The sequence below is a fragment of the Trachinotus anak genome, unplaced genomic scaffold (assembly GCF_046630095.1).
Source record: "Trachinotus anak isolate AG129_WGS33_773 ecotype Australia unplaced genomic scaffold, CSIRO_AGI_Tana_v1 ptg000024l, whole genome shotgun sequence".
Classification (NCBI taxonomy): Eukaryota; Metazoa; Chordata; class Actinopteri; order Carangiformes; family Carangidae; genus Trachinotus; species Trachinotus anak.
In genome coordinates this window covers 3,839,411-3,862,831 of record NW_027273875.1, presented here as the reverse complement: position 1 = coordinate 3,862,831, position 23,421 = coordinate 3,839,411, and the positions used below count along the sequence as shown (strand labels likewise).

General features: G+C 40.8%; 1 protein-coding gene across 2 annotated transcripts in view; it reads right to left on the bottom strand.

Annotated features, from left to right (window-relative positions):
- Positions 1 to 1,461: 1,461 nt before the first annotated feature.
- The window catches only part of jade2 (jade family PHD finger 2), a 185,294-nt gene continuing 163,334 nt past the window's right edge, over positions 1,462 to 23,421 (bottom strand). For both annotated transcript variants that reach the window (XM_071461493.1, XM_071461492.1), the window contains 2 exons: positions 15,964 to 16,109; positions 1,462 to 13,783 (listed from right to left, as the gene is read on the bottom strand). In XM_071461493.1, coding sequence (XP_071317594.1) covers positions 12,986 to 13,783; positions 15,964 to 16,109 — 944 coding nt within the window. In that variant the 3' untranslated portion in view covers positions 1,462 to 12,985. The remainder of the gene's footprint in view (positions 13,784 to 15,963; positions 16,110 to 23,421) is intronic.

Genomic DNA, 23,421 nt, shown 5'->3' with positions numbered 1-23,421 from the left:
GCTTTTGGTCAAGAACCAGCTCTAGGATGTGTCCTGGTAATTAAATTTTTGCTCTTAAATCTCTTAATGATGGGGGTTTGCTGATGACTTAAAAACCTTTTTTAGATTTTTTTCCCCTCCCCAGATCTGAGTCTTAGTTAAGTTTCTATCTACTGATTTCAAAAGAGACTCCTTTTAAATTTTGTCCAGTGCTTTTCATTGTCGCAGGTGAGCTTCAATACAAATATAAACACATCTGAAGGACAAAGGTTTAGTTCACCCAATCGCTAAAAAAGTATCTATCCTTTCTAAGATTTCTACCTTCATCCAAATACAACAGAGGTTAAAGGAATTTCATTTCCGGTGCTTAAATCATTAACAAATGGATAATCTACAGACCTTACTGTCTACTGTTTACAGTGGTAGGTTATTCCTTACTACTACTAGTTCTAGTAAAACAGTTGATTTGTGCATTATCTGGAATAACAGGCGTAACTAGAAAGTGAGCTTTAGCCATGCTAGTGACATGGCTGTCTAGGGATGGCAATTATATAATAATAATATATAATTATAAAAAGTTTGGTAAAACCTTTTCCTTTGGCACCAAATCATCAAAAACTTTGGTTCATGACCAAATACCCGCAACACTAATGACATTCCCATTGGTGCAAGCTGTACTTTGTGTTTGGTGCTAATTAGCAAATGTTAGCATGCTCACATGCTAAACTAAGATAGTAAACATGGTAAACGTATATTCTAAATAACAGGATGTTGTCACTGGGAGAATGTTAGCATGTTGACGTTAGCATTCAGCTTGCATTCAGCTGTGCCTAAGTACAGCCTCACAGAGCCTCTAGCATGGCTGTTGACTGTTAGCGTTATTTTAATGCTTTCAGAACTGCAAAAGAAAGTCTGTTCACCTTGACTGTATTGGGATAGCAGCAAAAACCGCAACAGATAAAAGTTAAATCATCTGCATAGCTAGACACCAATATTAATAGTGTTTTTTTGGGGTTTTTTTTTTTCTTCAACTTGGATTTAAAATTGACCCATGACATTTCTAACTTTCAATTTTCAGGCCTGTAAAAATCGACCAATAGTTGAGGGAGTGGAAGAGAGACAAAACAAAAAGATCACTTTACACAAATTGCACAATCGTTATGCTCCATTAAAACTTCTTTCTGTTGATGTAAAAAGATAAACACATTTCCTGTAATTTACAAAGGTCTCTGTTATATAATGTAATTAGGATCTATAATGAATATACTGCAAATGTTGTAAATGTAAGACTTTTTCCTCTTTGTAAATCAGTGAGAAAGACCAGTGACACTTCAGTGATGAAGAAGGATGAGAGGGAGAAAGTTTTGTGTACACAGAAAGCACTGCTTTATTGACTGCACTGGACTGGATTGGTCTGGACTGGATCAAATGGGAGTAGGACTCCATTAGATGAGGGTGGGAGTTTAAGAGGCGGGATCAGAGTTGGGTGGGAGGGAGGGGTCATGGTGGGATGCAGCCATCATTAAGGCAACACAAACAGCATGCAGATACAGTCACAGGAAACATCGTCATCATCATCATATTGCTTTTCAAAGTCTCGCTTAAAACATCGAAATTGTACAAAAAGGAAGAAAATAGGTTTTTCGCACTAATGAAAAATACATTTTTTGATTTTTCCCTCCTACAAAGAAGATTCTAATACAAGAAAATAAATATAGCAAAAAAAGCCAAAAAATAATTTAAAATAGCTCTTCTTTTTCATATATGTTCAATAGTTCTCTTTGCTATTAACAAATGGCACAACATTCTTTGAAACAAAGAATACAGAAGGATTAACTCCTGCAACATTCATATTATTTTATTGAAGAACCGATGCAGAGTGGAGGAGAAACTGGACACAGCAGCAGAGATTTTAACACCTTTATAAGGACAAATAAGACAGGAGGAGGTGGAGGGGAAAAAGCCTGTGTCCAGCTCTGCTCTGACTGGATGATGCTGATTGGTATTCAAATAGTGCCTAAATAAGAGATAATAAGATAAGATGCAGAATGACACCCAATAATATTTGAAAATGTCATGAGAGAGCAGAGAAGGGAAAGAAACCGTTCAGACAAGAAGCAGCTTAATCAATTAACCTTCTTTCAACAAACAAGAACAAACTAAGTGCTTAAAATAAAAGATTAACATAAAAAAAGATATTTATAAGTCCTTGTAGGTGAAGGTATAAAAAAAAAAAAAGTTGCTTGTTGAATGTTGATGAAGTTTTGCAAACCAGAACTCCACTGAATTGTTGTTTGATAATGTGATTTGGCCTGAGGGAGAAAACTTTTGAGAATCGGCGGTCAGGAGAGGGGAAGCGAGATTTTTCTTTTCTTATTAATGAGTCAGAAAGTGCCTGCTCTGCACTGCACAGGAGACATACGGAGGAATATGAGAGGAGACTGTGAGAAAAGATAAAGAGAGACACGAAGTGGAGTCAAGAGCGAGACAGAAAATATTAAAGCAGAACAGAGTTAAGGTGAGCAGTTGAGTGAAACAGAAACAATGATAAAGAGAGAAATAAACAAGGAGGAGAGGGGGGACCTGCTTAAAAGGACATCCACAGTAAGCTGGTTAAATCTCTTCTGTCCACACAAAGCCAGTGTCGCTCTGAACATAAAATGAGAAAACGAAGCTTGAGTGGATACGGTCAGTGAGCTGATGTAAGTTGAGAGAATAACTTTGTGTTTCCTCAAAATTTCTCTGTGATTTGTCGTGTGATCGAACATATCCAATTGAGTATTTCTGTTCATTTCGTCAGAGGATTTTGGAATCAAATCCTTTAAGTTAAGCTGTGTGACAACAGAAAAATGTATAAAAGAGAACAACTAAACTGTGAGTTCGTATTAAAACTCAGCACAAGTGTTTCTGCAGAGCAAGAGCGGACAGAATGGACTTTTAATTCAGCAGAGTAACCAGTCTGTCTCTCTCCCTGCTGACCAGATGTTGGCTGTGATGCAGTTTTATCTTTGATAGAGGTGACATTTAGATGTTTCCTTATCATTACCATGTACCAGTGTTTTCAAAATTTAGCTGGCTCAGCGTGAATGTTTACTAAAGTAAAGCCCATTTTTTGCCTTGCATTGCCACCGACTGTTTGTAGAGTCATAAAGCCCCCTAGATAAGCACAAATTTTTCGCTCAAGCTGAAACATTTTCAACTTGTGCTGTTGTACCTTTGTGCCCACTTTTGTTTTTCCATTCGAGCCGCTACGTTTCATCCAGATGAGGAAGAGGAGGAGGAGGGAAGAAAAATGAGGCGAGGAGAACAAAGGGAGACTTAAGCAAAAGGTCAGTCACCTCACTGGGAGAACAGTTGAGCTGCTGTACACTTTTAACTACATTTAACCCTGAGTCTCTCTCGCCATGAACAAACAGAACAGGATTTATGCAAGTCGTGTACTCTCTCTCATTCCTGAGCTTCCTGCAACCACACACACTCCCTGTATTTTCAGAATAATAGCAAACAGAGGGGCTGCACTTTCCACAGTTTAGGTAATCATAACACCTATTGCCCCCCTGCATGTATCAAAGATTGGACAGGGGAGGCAAATAAACACATATTTGCCTCAGAGGAAGAAGATAAACATTTGTTTTGTGTGTGTGAGAGAGATAAAGAAGTCAGGTTATGAAAGCAGAGAGAAGAACAGTAAGGACAAATCAGGAGAAGGACGTAAAGAGACGGAGCGAAGAAATTACATGTTGGAGAAAGAGCAGAAACAGAAATACAGTGCAGAGGGCCTCTTAACAAATGGTCTTATTCTGCATCTTAAATCCAGATTGTGTCTAGACGTGATTTATCCAGATTACATTTACACCTGGAAGTAAATTGTCTCCGGTGCTCATGCTGAAATCACTCTTTCCTTCATAAAACAGATTCCCACCCACGTCCTTTTGTTATATTTATGTTGTGTGTATTGTGCCCAGCAGAACTTAAATTTAATGTGACCAAATGTTGTTTTGACCATCAGTGGGAGACGGTAGCTGTCGCCAAATGGATCTTCAGTGAGTCCTGGTTGCATTTACACCTCAATTTGTCTATGGTGATATATGTCTGAGCAGCAGTGTCCGACAACCTCCCACAAGCCAAATGGTAAAACCAGATGTAAAGGGAAGTTCAATAAATTGCTCAGATTTTGAGGGAGGAAGCATAAAGGGGACTCGAGCCATGTTTCCATCCAGGTTTCAAGGTAAATTGCCAAAAAATATTTATACATTACAAGTTGTGGTCGATATTAAAATATTCTGTAACAAAATTGAATTGTTTTCCAGGCTGTTCATGCCATTTTGCCCAGTGCTGTTCTTCTTTCCTGATTTGATTGTTACAGTTTGTGAAGGAAATACTTGGATGGAGACCTGGCTGTGTGTGTGTTTGTGTATTTATAACAATGGATAGATAAATTGCAAAAAAAAATTCCAATGCTGGTATTAAAATTTAAATAAAATTGTTTACCTAGAATAAAGCTGGTGTAAATCCTTTTTTTTTTCATCTTTCTGTCATCTCAACAAATCCAATGGAAATACCAAAACCAACTATTTAAAACTTAGGGATAATTCACAATTTTATTGGATTTTATCCCAACAAAACGCAGCAAGACCAAAACATAAATGTTTTTGTGCACGTTGTAAAAACTGCATTGTGCAAAAACATAAATTAGAATAAATCAAGCTAACTCAATGTATAGCCCAGTTCTACCCCATTTGTTTCTGCTGAATACATAAATATCTAAAAACAGCTCATAAATATATATTTTAATAAAAAAAAAAACAACAACAAAACACTCAATAATTCCCTCAAACAGCTGGGCACTGTAGTTTTACTGTAGCTTTAACCAAACATAATTCAAATACAAGTAAATTGGGCAATTTTTGGGGAGTTTTTCCAGCTGTTGACTAATACACATTTTTTGTTTTTTTTTTTCAGAAGCAGGACGGTGTGTTTGGGAATCACTCAAAATAAACTATGCTGTGTGTTCATGGTAATGAAGGAATGTATTTGACTCACTGATGTGTTTCTTTGTAGTTTTTTAGCAGCGATGGCACAGAGGAATAAGATACACACAGACAGTACTTGTTAGTGGGAGCAGTTCATTGTTGGTTTTCGTCTTTTTATGGGATTTGTTGACAGCAAGCTACAATTATCTTTGTAAGACTTGTTTGTTGTTTGTCTTTACTGCTGAGTAATTTTATGTAAATTTATGCTTTTGTCTGAATACAAATAAATGCATCAACTAACCACATGCAACCACAGGGTGATTTACACTGAAAGTCATGGTTGATATCAAAATATTCTGTAACAAAATTGAATTGTTTTCCGTGCTGTTCATGCCATTTAATGCAAATTTTGCCCAATCCTGTTCTGCTTTCCTGATTTGATTGTTACAGTTTGTTAAAAGAAATACTTGGATGGAGACCCGGCTGTATGGACAAAGAGAGAGAGAGAGAGAGAGAGAGAGAGAGAGAGAGAAAGAGAGAGAGAGAGAGAGAGAGAGAGAGAGAGAGAGAGAGAGAGAGCAGGAGATGGAGATGAGGAGGCGAGAGGGCAAGGAGAAGGGAAGGGCCTGGTGTTGTTTATATTAGCTGCTTGTTAACTTGACTGAGCGGACAGGCTGCAAACAGAACGCAGGGGAAAGAACAAGTTGTACTCTTTCTCTGTCTGCCTCTCTGGCTCTGGTTCAGTAAACATCTCCCTCCTCTCCTCTCCTCTCTTTCTTTTTATCCATCTCTCTACTCTCCTCTCCCCTTGTTCTCTCTCTCCAGTCCAGAGCGAAGCAACGTTTTCCCCTCCTCACACGTACTTCCACAACACGTGCCTGTCATTATTTGTCCTTAAAGCTACAGACATCCTTTTTTTTTTTTCTTTTTTTCTTCTTTTAATTTTTCCCCTATGCTTCACAAGGGATTTGAAAAGAGCCACGTGCTGGGCAAGGAGGCTGATCACCGGACAGGAGAGGCAGGAGGGGTGGTTTTAGGGTTTCAGGATGGAGCAGCAGAGGGGGGTTGCTGCTGGTGGGAGGAAGAGGAGCAAGCAGGGAAGAGGAAGATGTTGGATGGTGGAGGCAGAGAAAGGTGTGCAGTTTGTGCAGATGGGAGCTTTAGTCTTAAAAACATTTCTTGAATCTGCTCTGGAAGCAGAAGTAATCTCACTGTGTTGAACCTCAGCAGGTGGAGCCAGAACCAGAGTGATGTTGGACTGAAGCCCAGCAAAATGGCAAAGGGGAAAAAAACAGGGGGAAGTTATTTGGATGTCTGCTTCTCCAGGTTTCCTCCAGAGTGGCGTGCTTTCAAATGAAAAACGTCTGACTTCTCAGGAATCTAATGAGTCATGTGAAACAATTAGCTGATTAATTCATAATCTGAGTAAAAGAAAATGAACTCAGCAACAATTCTGATAACGAATTAACCGTTACAGTTGTTTATCCAAGCAAAAATTGCAAATATTCTCTGGTTCCAACTTCTTAAACGTGAAGATTTGCTGCTTTTCTGTGTTTTCATGTCATTCCAAAGTGAATATGTTTGGATTTTGAACTGTTGGTTGGATGAAACAAAGCATCTGAAGACGTCTGGGCTCTAAAACATATGTTTCACATTTCAGAGACCAAAGGATTAATTTTTAGCAACCCTGGCAGCCTTATTGCTGGATTACTGTGATTTATGTATTTCTTAGAAATTGGCAGGTGGTGACATCGGTAGTTTCGCATGTACTGTTAAGGGATGAACACGAACCATGACATTCCTGTTTCATGTCCTCTCTTCTCTCATTTCCTGTCATCTCTCCACCGTCACTGTACAATAAAGGCATATAATGCCCAATTTCAGCTCTAGAAATCAGCTTTTTACATAGGCTTTGTACTTCTGTACATATTTCTTATATATGGTTGTAATGCTCCCGGTTTAAGAGTTTGACCTTTGAAGTTCAAACTGACTGTATTTTCCTGTATTGATGTTGGTTCTCCAGTCAGCTCCCTTGCAACATCATGAATAAAAGGCAAACGCCCCTCTGATTCAAATCACTGTGGTTCTTTGACTCCACCAATTTACATCTGATTCGACAATTGAGCTTGTTTCTGCCTCCACAGCAGCTCTGCCTGTGATAAGCATTTGTATGACTAAACCTCCAATCTGTGCAGTGTGTCTGGGTGTGGATGCTGAGACCTTGAAGCCATAACTTTGCTGTAACGGAGAGGAGAGCAAAGCGCCAGTAAAAACAGAGGAAGCAGATAATGAGTCAGCTTTCTAGTTTGATACGAGCCACGGTGGCCAGCTAAAGCATTACAAAAGAAAAAAAAAAAAAACAGCTTGCAAAGGCTTTTTCAAAACACGGAAAATGAAAATGTCTTTAGTAGTAGTAGTTGAACAGTATTATACATTATTGTAGATGTATATAAACTCCAGCGGTAAGTATGTAGGTAGGTGGGTGGGTTTGTATGGCTGGTGTAGGACAATAAAGCCAGGACTGTCAGTGATAGAAGAAGCAGGAAGCACTAAGCAGTCATTAGATGTCACTCAATCATGTAACAAAGTCTCAATATCCAAATGGATTTCGGCAGACAATTAATAAATTCAATTTTCATCAAGATTTTAAGAGATTTCAACTCTGGACTCTAGGTTTTTCAAGTAAGTCCAATGTACATAATCTTCACCAAGCTGTATGAACAAGTAACAACTGCTTTCACATGATTTCCCGGATTAAATGTCTAAGCACTGGCCAACCCTGGCTTCAATGACCTGACGGCAGCCTCAAACCACTGTCTTACTGGACGAAGGAGCAACCACAGAGGAAGATAGAGATATTGTATGAACAGCATTCTGATGCCCTTCTGGTTCCCCAAAACCACACCAGTGCAATCATCAGTTTTTGTCTTGTAATAGCTGAAAATCAAAGTCTTTCATCCACCAGGAGCAACAACTGAATTTAATGGCTGTTTTTCATAATTTTTTTTTTTAAATTTTAATTTTTTTGTTCAAGTGAAGCACAAATTAGCTTGTACAACAAAATTTCCCAGCGTTTTATTGGTGGACGGCCCTGACCTACCTCTCTGCTAATAAAGAGCTTTGAACGTGCAGCTGAGGAAGTTCTGAGGAACCCAGCCCTGCCAGTGCAGTGATGCCTTTCCAAGGAATTTTACAACAGTGTCGGTGCAGTAGACGGCAGCTGTGTGAATTGTGGGCGCGGTTCCAATTACCTGCAGCAATCAGCGCTGGCTTTTTTTAGCTGAAGTCTAGGAATTCATTGCGGTGTGTAGGTGTGTTTCTGACCTGCCATTACATGCACGATGCCCTCCAGCTTATTTCTGTGGTGTAGCATTCATGCCAACACCTGGGGGAGAGTTTTGTTTCTGACACATGCACCAGCTCACCACTTAGAAAACTGAATCGTTGTATATTTATCCATTACACATAATCACTCTAAATAGTAAGATGGCACAGAAAACACATCGTCCAATACTCCACCAGATTTTCTGCTTATACTGACACTGATGTGTCACTCTTGAGGGTAAAAATTTCAACGCCTTGGCAGATTAAAAATGGAAACGAGAGAGAGAGAGAAAATTGTATCTGGATCTAACATCATGTGGATATTCGACCTGACAGAGTTGCAAAATTCAAAGATCATCAGTGCACATTTCGGGCCGTGAGCCAACACCCACACCAGTGTACCACACAGAGGACAGTGATGCTTTGAAGTTGTATTCTAGTGGATATTGATAAAAAGAACCTGCAAAAGACTCCAGTCTACAGTATCTAACAAGCGGAAGGAGAGGGCATTGAAGCCACACTGTAAATATAGAATAATAACCAGTTTGTGTTTGCCAAGGCTGCACAATATCTAGGCGAAAAAGAAATCAGAACTGCAATTACCAATTTGCCAGAGAAGGTAGTATAATGCTGTTCTTGGGTTAAAATCGGACTAGCAGTTGAGAGAATCTCTAGAAACAGCAAGTCTAACTCACCTAACCACCTCCACAACTTCCTGCAGAGGCAATTCATTTCTTTTTTTCTTGCCAGCACTGTGCAGCCTTAGCATTTGCTACTACATGTTAAGGCCGTTACATGTGAGGCCTTGTCTAATAACACTGTCTACAAAGTCAGGCTACTCTGAACATTGAATATTGAAACCAAGATTACATTTTTCTGTCTTTGCAACACATCAATGGTAACAACCACTCGACGGAGGATTCTGTGGATTGTAATGATACATCCCCACATCCTCACTTTAAAACACAAGCTTTGTTGTGGTTATTGATGTTGTATGTGTTGTTATGGTCAGTTCCCATGCAGATTGTAATAACAGTAGCCAACGTAGAAGTCCAAAATTGTCCACCTGTCCTGTATTTATGCTGCCTAACACAATACTTTGCACAGTTCAAAAATAAAATAAAATCAAAACTCTGACTTTCAAAAGAGGGTTTTTACAGACTTTGCCTCTCTGTGGCGAAAAAGAGACAAGTGTGGCGGACAGACAATGTGAATCTTCTACGATGGCTACACCTGAAGGACAAAGGAGACAGAGACACAGCGCTGTCACCTGTAATAGTACTCTCCTGCTGTTAGGGGGCATTTCACTCTGAGTAAGCTCATACTTCTTGATGCAGTCAGGACCACATATACATAAAAAAAAAAAAAAATAGTCGTCTTGTACATTATAACCCTGTTATACCAGCTCTGGTGTGTGTGTGTCTGTGTGTGAGCTGTAAGTTGTGTGTTCAGTTCAGCAGCATTTGGCTTTTTCTGAAGGGGGTTAATATGTATGAGTCAACCATCGCCCGTTACTGTGGTTACAGGCTTCTATGTGAACCCCCATAAATGCAGATCTGGGAGAATCCAGGGTCGATTTGTTGGTGGTGGTTGTGTAGTAGAATTAACAGCGACAGCAAAGGGGTTCACACAACACCAAGGCACCGCGCCTGAGCTTACAGGGTTTCTAACCGAACCACATCGAGCCGAGGTCGAACCAGGTCGAGAAGCTGGATTAAACCGAGCCGACCTGGACAGTGCTGGCAGAGTTGACTGACATGTTTATCTAACATTCTTCGTCTTGAAAACCAGAGACGGAGCACGGGTATGTGTGTTTGTGTAGATAAGACGTAAATATGCTGCTTTTGATACACAGATCTGTTCTTTGGCGTGGTCGCTTCAGAAGACAGGTTAGAAGCTGTCCAAACAGAAAAAAACAGAGGAAGTAGATTGGACTTGCACCTCCATTTAAATGTCTGTTCATCAGACCTGGGTAAAGCAGCCCTTAAAAATCACTTGTGATGTCTCATTTCACCCCAATTTGGCCCCAGATGGGTCTTAGCTGCAAGAAAGGTGAGAGAATGAAAAGATAGTCCCTTCTTGTAATTGACCACAGAGCCAATATTATCTGACCTGTCCGCCTCATCTGGTAACTCAAGCAAGTTAAAATGAGCATTAATTATTGATTGAGACTATTAAACCCAGGGCTGATGGTCATATGGTCACACTGAGAGGAGCATGCTCAGTAGTAGTCATGTAGGAGTTCAAACAGTGAAGCTTGCCAAATAAGGAAGTTTCTAGACATACACACATCACTTTATATATATATAGTATATGATATAAAATGTGTATATATACATATATATGTATATATATATATACATATATATATATATGCATCTACGTCTTGCGTCGCTTTTTCGATAAATTTTTTAACCTTTTAATCTTCTTTTTTAAAAGTTTTTTTTAACCCCTGAGAATACCATGGACTGCTTAAGTACAAAATACAACTCTCTGAGAGAACAACAAACAGCATTTTTTAAAAACAAATTTACAAACAACTCAATTCATGAACTTAAGAGCGCAGGCCTCTGAAGCTGATTATTACATTGTCATCATTCATCTAACAGGTGGAAAAGGTGCAGCAGAGCCATCAGTGACGAGAGCTTGTCCACGTCAAGCTTCAGTGGCAGCCATGACCAGTCAATGCAGTGTGGGCCACATCAAAACTATAAATCACAGAGATACATACTATATATAGATATATACTTGTTTCTCTGTTGCCTGAAAGTTGCACTGTTAACCCTGGGGACCTCACGTAATGAATAGAAATAACTGACTTTTCAATACGTAGAAATCATCAAGTGATGTGGATAAACTGCACAGTGATGTTCATGTTAACCTGCACAGTGAGTCAGTGATTGTTTTTTATGCACAAGAAAAAAGGCAAAAGTTTAGGGAGAGAAAATGGTCCTCCACTCTTAGGTCATGTGAAAACACACCTGAGCGAAGCCAAGACTGTGAGGTGTGGTTGCCTGCTGCTTACGAGCTTGTAAGTGGACATTTGAGTTGAGATTATTTTGTCATGTTTTCTCCAGTTTTTATTTTCATCAGTCCACCAAGGCCAAATGCGGAGAATCTGCAGAGACCAGATAGAAATGAGGGACTTGCAAGAGTTTCTGCTCAAAATGTTATGTTAAGTTAACGCATGTTACTATTTTATGTTGTGCATTTTTCTGTTCTCCACATATATCTGTTGTTGGGGTCAGCTTTCATAGAGGCAGCAACATGGTGCTCACAGTGCAACCTGGCCAAACTCTGTTTATTGATGGCTCTGGACTGCAGTGATCTAGTTATGGGGGCATAGAACAGGAAGCAGCTCTTTGCACCGATAGTACGGCGTGGCTCTGCTTTGCTAACTGTTGCAGATGCTTTGTTGATTAATGGCAAACGCTGCATTTACATCCTTGTTTCAGGCACTAGACAATTGTTAAGGTGACAAGGAGCCCAATGCTGGCTACACTTGGTAGCCAATCCGACTGGATTACCTTTTGGTTTGATTGTTACGAATCCGATTGAAAAACGACTCATTGATCTACTTGCTGATTGTTTGGTTGATTGAGAAGGTGGGGGTGTGCGGGGGTTTGTGGGGAGGCAGGGGCACAGGGTGAGCGACAGAAGGCACAGAGTTTCTACAATGATTTTTCTTCAAAGATTCAGGCTGAAAAAAAAAACAAAAACAAAACAAAACTCTGAATTAGGAAGAATTTGAAAGCAGCTGACAAAAGTCAGACCAAATATTTCAACAATGGCTGTGATGCGAGCAAAGGGATTTGCTTGTGTGTCAGTATGTCTGTGTTTGTGTCTCTGTGTGACAGTCGGAATAAGCACTAGGGTTGGGGTCAATCCGTTTACTATTCAAAAAGAGGAAAAGCTGGAGATGTGTTTTTTTTTTTTTTTTTTTAAGTCCGCGACGATAAATCTGAGAATGAAGCCTTTAGTGTACATTTTGACCGAACTGAGTTAACATGATGAGGATTGACCCCGACCCTGAATGAGCATCTATTATACACACGAGTGCTTACATTACAGCTCTTATGACTAGCTAGTTGTGCTTTTCAAGGCTGAATACATATTGTCCCATGTCAACCCCACACGTATTTTGAACAACTCTGGTGTGACATTGTCTTTCCATTGAATATATTCAAGAAAACAAGGACTCATTGGATGTATCTCAGGCCATAAAAGACTGAAGGTGAAGCAGACCCTGAAACCAGCTTGAGTAATAATAATAATAATAATAATAATGCCCCAAAGTGTTTGTTCCCAGGTCTGGCAGATACCACAGACATGAGGCCAGAACAGGGTACTTCAACACCCAGAAACAAAATGAATCTGAAACACAAACACAAGAAAAGACTAAAGGTAATGTTTGTTTCCTATTTGCTGAATGTATCGCATCTTGTGGTTGTCTAACAACAAACTACGGTCCGGTGGAGAAGCTTAACTGTACGACAGGCAAACAGCTACATTCAAATTCCCCCAAAAAACAAAGCAGGTCAGAGCTGAAGAGATTTTCCATTGGTAAATGTGACAGGGATTTGGTTGAACAAAGCCATCCAGCCATGTTGTGTAGACTGTATACTGGGCACAGATGGAGAAACAATTAGCCAGCGGGACTCTGCTTGGATAATTGTGTGTTTGTGTGTGTTGATTTGAGTCTCAGCTCTTTAGGATGCCAGCACGCTCCTTCTCAACAGGTCCTCGTTCCCAGAATGCAACTGTGGCAAGCGGAGTTTGCGTCCGCCAGAGCGCGTGTCCGAATCACTCTGCTCGCCATCAGAGAAGTACCCGTCAGTCTCGGCAGCGTCCAGCAGGGACGCGTCCTTTCCTGTGAGCGGCAGGTCCATGGGCTCCAGCCCCGCTATGCCTCCACCTCCGCTCACGCCCCTCCCTCTTGATTTACCCTGGCGGGGCAGACGGAGTCGTGGAGCCCCGCCACGAAGGATCGCCCCTGTGTCGGGAACCGTGACCCCAGGGCTGGAGGCCGGAGGTGGAGATGAGCTTGTGGTGAAAACAGATCCAGCCCCTGATGCAACACCGTTCCCTGCGTGGATGCTTTCCCAATGGCCGCGGTCCTCTGAGATGTGACAGGAATCCATTTTGGAGATGGGTGGCTGTGGTGTTGGGTCCCCCTGCAGGTCAGAGCTCCTGGTCTGGTGGTGATGAAGGTGGTGGTGGTGCAGGGCTTTGGAGGAGCCCCTGGACCTTTCCCCTTTACGGCCCACATGGCTTGGCTTTTCCTCCACCACACTCACCCAGAGGCTCTTTGCAGTGGAGGGGCTGCTAGTGGCGGAGGCAGCCGCTGCAGAGAGCAGCGTCTGGGGCTGGGTGGGGGTGGTGGAATGTCCACGAGCACGGGGCTTGCTGCTCCCTCGTGGTTTGCGGCCCAGCTGGGGCGTCTTCCAGGTGGACTGCATGGAGTTTTCCATCATAAGGTTTAGCAGGCTCTCCTCGCCCTGCAGGAGCTGTGTGAGAGGGGGAGAAGAGAGAAGGTGAGGTACGGAGAGACAGGGATTGAAGATGAGAGAGACGCGATGAGAGGATAAGAATTAAAAAGAGAGCCAATCAGAGTAAAGATGAGAAAAAAACAGCTGAATCAGTTCATCTTCCGAGGCACAACAATTTTTTTCAAAGTTTTTCATGACACAGTATATTTGGAAAGTTGCTCATAGATCAAAACAATTCATTTCCCTGTAACTTGGGTTTCTGGTTTTGAAAGCTCACATTCTTGCCCGTAATATTTTGGAACAAAAACTCCCCACCCACCCACATTTCCAACAGCTCATCAGTGGAGGATGTGAGCAACTAATGTCACATTATTTTGAGCAAAGAAGCGAATGACAAAGCTGCCGTTTTCTGACAGCGTCTCACATTGTGATTGTTTATTTCTTCATGGGAGGTTTCTGTTGAATCTTTTGTTCCTTTGTGTTATAAAAAAAGGCTTTTATTATTTGTGTCAACTACAGGCCACTGTAACTTGGAACCTGCGGGGTTGTTGGATAAAAGTCAGTGATCACTTAACACCCTCTTGTTTTTGCAGATCTTTCTCTTAAGGATATCAGGTTTTCAACATCTCGTCTGTTTTATTGAAAAATGACTGTATTCCTGCCCCTTTTATTGTTTGTTTTTTTGTTCCAAAACACATTCCCAAACAATGGTGTTATATCATGTATTCGGGTTGGAGCCCCCTGCCAATCAATACACAAACAGAGCACATTCCTGAGGAGAACAGCAGGTCAGCCACAGTGCAGCTCTGCTCTGACCATCAGCTCTCTTGTCCAACTGATCGACCCACCATGCAAATTGTGCAAAACAGCTCCTCACTCCACTCATATCAAGATTCAATCTGAGGGTCTTGATCCAGCGTTGAAATAATTCTACATAAAAAGTGCATGAATGTGGTTTCAAGTGTGGAGGCTTAATTATTTTCTTTAATTCTCATCTGTCAAAAGAGAGTAAGTATTCTCTCTCTCCACCATAATCCATTGTACTTCATAATGTATCACAATTAACTGTTCAAAGTTATTGTAGTGGCTCACAGCAAGTTTTGAATCCACATTACAAATGGCTGTCAATTATTTTTACTTATTTTATTAATTGTTTTCTACATAAAATGATATTAAATAGTGACAAATGTCCGGTATAATTTTTTACAGATCAAGGTGACCTCTTCAAATCTCTTATTTTGACTGACCATCAGTTGAAACCCGAGGATATTCAGTTTCCTCTTTACTATGCTTGACAGAGTAAGGCATCAAATTCTTGTATAGTAATCCAGATTTTTGACCTTAGCATTACAAATTGAATACGTGACACGTCAATACTGTGCTCCAATACTGGGCCGGCTGTTTGATCAATGAGCCTTGGTTGGAAAGCAAGAGACTTCATTTGCATCTACTTTTATCCTTACTAAGTACTGACTTAGTAAGGTGCCCAAACCTATGCATGTGCCACAATTACTGTTTAGTTTTTTGCTATTTTTTTTTAAGTTCATGAAATAAAAAGTAGGCCTGCATTAACATTTGAAAAAGGCTCATTTTTTCTGTTTGTTGTAGCTGTTGTATTTTCTTTCTGAAGAGGTGCCTCGCCTTCACATTTCCTGCTTTTGCGGATGTCAGTTTCATATAGTTTTAGGCCTTTGTGCCCCTGATCAAATCCCCTTTCCTGACTAAGAACAACTTTTTGACCAAAACCTTTATGTAACTTTGGATGTCTGTGTCAATCAGGTCTGTAGGCAGGATAGTTCCTTATTTGGCCCCTGGCACTAGTTTTTGTCCACCAGTGTAGTGGACTGAGATTTAGTTCAAGAGGTGATGGACTGTTTGATGCTTCTGCTGATTTCAGCTGTTTGAATTTTGCCATGTTTGCTAACATTCACTGCCAAGACCCAGATTGTAGCTCTGTCTAATATGATCCTTCTTTAACAGGTCAGATCCATGAGCTGTCTGCATGTACTGGAGCTGAAACAAAGGTCTGCTTGCAGACTACTGTTTATTTTCTTTTGAGTAAGAATCCAATACTGAATTCAATCTGCAGCTGCTCTATCAAAGAGGCATCTACATTAGGTATCAGGGTCATAAAATTACAGTAAACTCAGATGCAGCCGAGGCCTCATCCTTCAGGCCTCCTGCTGCTGAAGCCCTACCTGGTCGGAAAGCAGACTGCCGCTCTTGTCCCCATGCTGGGCACCCAGAGCCCACTGGCTCATCATGTCATCAGCGGTGATCTGAACCGACTGGGCAAGCCAGCTGTCGAACAAAGAGTTGTCCAATGGGAAGGACTTTGACAAACCTGAAGGAAGGGCAAGGGACATGAGCAAGGAGAAAGGAGGATGCAGGGAAAAGGAGATGGATGACATCAAGACAGAGAGAGAGAGGGAGAGAGTGAACAGTGAAGGCAAAGGAGAAGAAAAATACATGGGACAATTTATAGGGATGAAGGGAAGAAAGAGAGAGAAGGGGGAGAAAGACAAAGCAGACAGGTGAGGGGAGCTGCACATTTTTCATTAAAAAAAAAAAAAAAAAAAACACAGAAAAAGTTACTCTAAAAGTGTCAGTGGAGTTGAGGGAAGCTGTCTTTCAAATCAAGAGGTAAAAGACATAAATAGAGCAGGAGTACCAGTCACAACACAACACTTTTATGTCAAACCTTACATCCCACAAATCTGTTTAATACAGAATTGGCTTCAGTTCACTCAGTCACTTCACTCCATTCAAAAGAGGCACTTCAATTCATTATAGTAATGAGATATTTTTCTTTCTTTAAAACTGGCGAAAGAGAGGCCACTCAATTTGGGTGTCTTCTGCCAAGGTTAACAGACAAAGCACAAATCTAAAACAAAATAAAGTTTTTGTGATGTTATCCTCAAACTGGTGTTAATCCTTCTCCTAAATGTGATTAATTGTATTTTAGCCTCACAATTATTTTAAACAGAAACACAGAGACTAATGTAGCTCTGTCAAAAAGAGAAAAAACTTGACACAGTTACATTTACAGTATCAATGAGCCCCAAACAATAATGAAGATATAAACCCATTTTACAGCAGAAATCCTGTTTCCTGTCTCCTTCTCAACACTGCGTGCTCCACATTCTGGTCTTTGTACAGGACTGTCACAGTCCAGGACTGTGTGTCTGTGGGTGTGTGTGTGTGTGTGTTCAGTACGTGTGTGTATGTGGGAGGCTGCAGACAAAGCTCCCTGCATTTGTGTGTGTGTGTGTGTGTGTGTGTGTGTGTGTGTGTGTGTCTGTATAATTAGAAGATTTTCATGGCTCCTTTTCTATCATTGTTTGCTGTGAAAGTGCTGCCAAAGCACTGTGAGTATGTCTGTGACATTTTATTCTTTTTTACTCTCTCTCTCTCTCTCTCCCTCTCTCTCTCTCTCTCTCTCTCACACACACACACACACACACACACACACACAATGCAGTAAAGAGTGAGGCTTAAGGAGGACAGAGAATGAGGGGTGGGATCCATAAGCTTATACACTTCTTCTCTCCTGTTCCCACAGAAGAGGGTGCTCACATTTTGGCTTGCCTCCTTCACTCCGCACATCTTTACATCCTCTAACACTTAGAGGTAGAAGAGCTGGGGTAAGAGGTAGTGACTGTATTTCCTTGAATCAATGTCCAGTATCCAATCCACTTTTGAATGTGAATTTCTCTGAAACACTATCAAATTCATTAAGATTTAGCTTGTGAGAATTAGGAATTAAAAACTAAAACTAACTTAAAGTTATGCCAATAGATTAAATGTTTTACATGATATTTATTTTAATTACCTCCAATTACCTCTAATTACTGAATGTATTACCCATTGCTAACTGCTGATAAAAAGACAGGAGATTACATGGACAATTTGCAAATTTGGACTTGAATCTGAAATGGTACCGTTATCAGGACCCAACCCACACAATGTGTTCAGACAGAAAGGGAAGCAAAATTTTGCCTTCACATTCTTCCCCTGACTTATATGTACACTATTGCACCACCTCAAAGATTCACCTTGCATTCTGTCTGAACACAGAGAAGCGCTAACAATATTTTTAGATGACAAAGCTGTTGTTTATACACCCTAGATAGATGCACCTGGACAAGACATAAACCTGGATTTGAACACAATCTGTGCCTGTAATCACTTACAAAAATGTTCACACAAAGTGGGATGACAACAGTGAGACATTATCACAGTTTTGGACCCATTTTGGATTCTTCGGATTACTTTTTAAAAAAACAATAATCACCCACAACACACCAAAGGTTTCACTTTAAGATCTGTAAGAAAAGTTGAAGTGATTTCCTGTGGTAAGAAAAAAAAAAAAATCTGTGTTTGTGTTAAAATAATGAAATTTAGGGTTCTTCTTTAGCCAGGAACAACCACTGCACGAGAACACCGGGGGTCGGTCCTATCCTCTTTGAGAAACAACAACCCATAGTACCATGAAACATCATCAAAAATACCAATAATGTTAACAACTTGCACACAAACACACTGAGAAATGTAGCAATAAGTGCAAGAAGATTTTGTGGTTTGAGCTTCGTTCTCTTGTTTTTTTTCTCTGCCGTCTTTCCAGCCTGTGTGTAAATCTTCACTGCCTGTAATGATCTGCCAAGCAGGACGGCAGGAGGTGCTGCTAGGGTGGCTTTAACACCAGCTATCCACCACACTTATTCTCCCTCTCTCTCTCTCTCTCTCTCTCTCACATACACACACGCACATACACATGCACGGGTCGGTCGTTTCCATGACGCAGCATGTCTCTGCAGGAGTCAGGAGAGCTCAGAGGGAGGGAATAGGTGACGGAGGGGAAAAAAAAGAGACAGTGAAGAAGTGTGAAGACGACAGGAGGTGGTGACAGAGGAGAGGAGAGACTAAGTGGAGTTCAGAGAGAGGAAGGTAGGAGGGAAACCTAAAACATGCCACTGTGTGGTCTGATGCCATGTTCAAAGCCTGCACTATACACATACGACATTGGTTGATAGCTGTGGCTACACTTTACATCTGGAATAATAAAATATAGGAGAAACACCTTTTTTCTTTCCATATTAAGACCATCTTGGTGTCACTGTGTTGCTGCTTCCTCACTTTACTGTCCAGGGACACACTGCAGCATAATGAGTGGTTTTTATTAATTTAATGTTTAGCTATCATCCACTTCTCCCCCACATTTGATGTTTTATTTTCCTCCGCCTCCCACTTCCTCTCAGTGGCTTTACGATATGATTTCTTTCATTGAATTGGACTTTTTTTTCGTATTTATCTCTTTAAATGGCAACCTGTTATATCTTATTGTAACAACTTTTACTTTTATCGTAACAAGAGTTGTGCTAGGACATACTTTATGAGGGAGGCTGGTGTTATTAATCCATTTTTGTGGTCTGTTTTTTTCTTTTTCACATTTGTTTATTCATATGTGGAAAAATGATGTTAAGATCAAGAATGTGATACTAAAAGGGTGGGTTACATATAAATGTTTCGTCTGAATGTGTCCTGGGTGGAGATGAGATTACTTTAGAGGGAAAAATGAGAACGTCTTTCCTGCTCACTGGGAGGACTCAACATCCCCAAAAAATATTTATTCCCAGAGGAAGCCGATTGATGGTGGAGCTGACGACACTGACTCCTCCTCCTTGTTTGGCCACAGCTAAACTAATCGGATGCTACACTTGCTAGCCTGGGCAGTGCTACTGAAGGCTAACGCTATGTTTCAAAAGGTCCTGGTCCATTTAAAGCCATCTAAGCCCTTTTCAAGGCAGTATTACACGACAGCAACAGTCTGGAGAACAGCCGACCTCGGTGCCAGTGTCTCACAGCTACAAAAAGCCTCGGGGTGGCATCACACAGAACAGCTGATGTTGTAGCAGCGAGCAATGACTCGCTAGCCAGCTCGCCAAGGAATGCACTAGCAGCAGGACAGGGCCAGGACCAGGCCTGTGCATGGGAGTGTGTGTGTGTGTGCCAGGTCTAAAGCCCTCGCTACAGCCTGATGATTGTTCTCGGGTGCAAACCGTCTCCTTGGAAACTCCATGAGAAAGACAGAGATAGAAACACAGAAACTGAAACCGAGTAAAGGTGCAGGAGGACTAATGATCTAAAGAGCCATCAGAGCGATGAAGGAGAGACAAGAAGTGCAGAAGGCAGAAAAAGAGCAAAGTAAATACCTGAATGGGTAATTGTATAAAAAATCTGCAATAAGAATAGGAACAGGAAAGCTTAGCATGACTCAACAGAAATGAACCTGATAAAACTGTTCTCTACAACAAAAGGGACGTTTTACTTGTCTATCCGTCTCTTACCATACTTTGTCAAAATGATCTCACCCTATTCTTATGCGCAATTTGGCCTCATTATCTTTTTTTCACCGAATGAAATGCTGAATTTTGTGCTATTTCATCTTAATGCTCCAGAACTTCTAAAAGCTCTTTGAAAGAAAAATCTAACCCTAAGACACCTGTTTTGTTACACAGTTATTACAATGCAACCTTGAATTTTTTTTCATTCAGACTGAAAGAGCACAGCTGTCTTTTTAGAGATGCTATCCTGCACTGATAATGAACAATAATACAGAGAGAAGGACAGAATCACGCAGGACACATAGACACCTATTCCCTCAGTAAAAGCAGCCTAAAAAACCTCCAGGGTGCACTGCAACTAAGACTGCAAAATACTTTGAGTGAGGGGCCTTTTTCTAACTTGTTGCCAATGGTAAGAACCACCGTCTGGTGGTGTCAGTAGAAGCTTAAAGAACAGGACTCGCATCAAACAGGCTCATGGTTTTACAAAGCTCTGTGCACTGTTTTGGTGTCTAATAACTCTTCAAACTCAAAAATCTGATACTCAGACCTGACGTCCTGATCACATTTCACTGTCTAACTGGTAACTTCAACAACACAGCTGCACCAATGCAGCCCTTTGTGCTGTTTCGAAACCTCCATTAATACCAGAGTAAACTGTATTAAAACACCAGTGTTGTATGGAAGTGAAATACCAAAAGAATTATTTGTGACTGGAGTTTTACACTTTACACTGCCACCTTGATAGGATGAAGGACGCATTGATTTGATTTCCAGTGGGTGTTAAGTTACTCTTTAAGCTGCAACTTTGTCCTAGCTTTGTTTTCATTTGATTGTGTTTTATTTTTACTGTAGTGCATCTTAAATCTGCAACCCCCTTACAAAACCTCTCTCTTTATAGTCTGGCACGTCTCAAAAGGCATTAGCTTGGGTTAGAGGTGTTGTCAGTAAACACAGACCATATTTACTTTGCAGGTGATTTGTTCACTCCTCTCACAGTTATTATTTCAGCCACGATGTGATTACTGATGCATAAGCTTGCTGAACATCCTTGAGTTGTGTTTCCCATTTTCAAAGTGGAAAAACACTAGGCCTGCTTAGAAAATCTAATTTCAGTTGAATGATCCAATGAAATCTATTACTGAATAAACTGCACATTGGTACATGTCATTTACACAAGGGCTAGTTCAGATAAGCTGTGCACCAGGTTTTGGGGATCGAGAGGCAGTAACTCACCAGGTCATCTCTCCCTGTTGTTGGCCAGTCAATTATTTGTGGATGTTTTCCAGTGAAAGTAAATTTGAAGAATTAACACTCAAACATGTAGATTAGATTGAATTACATTTTTCTAACTGAACTTTGTTATGGATCTCAGTTATAAGGATGAAACTCCTCAGTGCCAATGAGGGTGACACTTGGAAGATTTCAAAACAATTTCCCTTTTCCAATCACCGTTGGCATATGGGCCCCACTAATAAACAGTGGGGATAGGGGACAGTACATCTGAGACGGAGTTATGGTAGATGCCTGTCTTCTTGATCCCAGAACATTGAGAGGAAGACAAAGCCCTGGGAGACAGGACCAGACACGACAGAGAACAGATGGCCTGACACACACACACACACACACACACACACACACACACACACACACACACACACACACACACACACACACACACACAACACACACACACACACACACACACTCTTTCTGTGATATGAGATATGAACACGTACGGCATGCAAAGACAAACACACAGATGACACACTGAGACAGGAATGATATACAGTGTGTGTATATATATATATATATATATAACAGTGAAAAGAAAAAGCATACATGCACACATACAAAAACAGACAAATTATACGGCAGCACACAACAGAGCACACCAAATACACAGAAGGGCTTGTTTGTCATGGAAACACAATGATTACCAAGCATCTAGTCTACATCAAGCTGCAGTCCCTATCCCTGAGCAGACAGGTAGAAAGATTGAGACAGGGAAAGAGAGGAAGAAAGATGGGAAGATAAACAGAAAGAGGGAGTGTTATAACACAGAGCCAGATTCACTGAAAAACACAGAAGGGGGAGGAAAACTTAGACAGATAAACAGAAAAGAAGAGGGAGATAACATCAGAATACGAAGCAAGTGAGGCAGATCAAAACTACTCTCCTGTCCTCCTGTTATCATCTGTGTTTATTGATCGTATTCACTTCGACAGGAAAGTACTGTTGGCTCTGCGACGCTGGGCTCTGGTTAAATAAGGAAATGAGAGACAGTCCTGCGTCATCACTGGTAGTCACTGCTATTGTGCGTGTGGGTGAGAAGCTCGAAACATCTCTGCCAGATTGTATCTTGCAAGTGAGATGCAAACGCACATTTGATGATGGACATGATTCTATATACTCTCTCTCTCTCTACCTAAAGATATATATACATTTTATGATTGGATTGGATGATCCTGTACAATGTATATTACACTGTCTGTTTGACCAGATCAAATGTTTAATGACCGACACCGATATATCAGAGATGAGAGAGTCAATGCACCTGAAACGTCTCCTGCTATAGTTCACAACGTGCATGCCTGCAAATGTCTGATAGCTGAACATTACAGCTGTTAAAGGGTAACAGCGTTAGTGTTTATCTTTGATTTCTGTTCCAAATTAACATGGCGAAATCAGGCAATTGTTTCCAATCTTCTGGTCACACTGTATGCTGTCCTGTGCTGTTGCTGCTTCTCCAGACCTCAGCAATATGATTGTGAGCAAAACATTATCATGGCCAATAGTGGGTGGGTGGAAAAAAAAAAGGATTCACAAATAATTGCAATGTTTATTGCTTTTCTTTTCTTACCGATTCACAAATTCAAAAAATGTATTCTTGTATGACAGTGTTCTGCTGGCAGAACAGAAAAGGCAGAGCTGAATTAACCAAAGTTGATCTTCTTGAGCTTCTGGGTCTAGCTTGGATTCAATAACCTAATAACTAGCTGTGCAATCTGAAGGTTAATTATTTTCTCTGAATACTTTGTGCACCGTCACCCAGAGACAAATCCAGACCTACCATGGCACGTAGCACCACTTCACAAAACATGCAGCCAACTTTGATCGGGGGAAAAAATATAACTGGAATCATTGCTCATTTTCATTTCCAAAGACCTGCGCCTGTACAGCTCTGTGGATAACGAAGGGTTTCCCTAGAAAAAGCTTTGAAGCAGAGGGTATTCTTCACTGCTGGAGATATAACGTTAGTAAGAGCACAACAGAGCACTCTTGACCAGGAAACGTAGACCAATTTTGGTA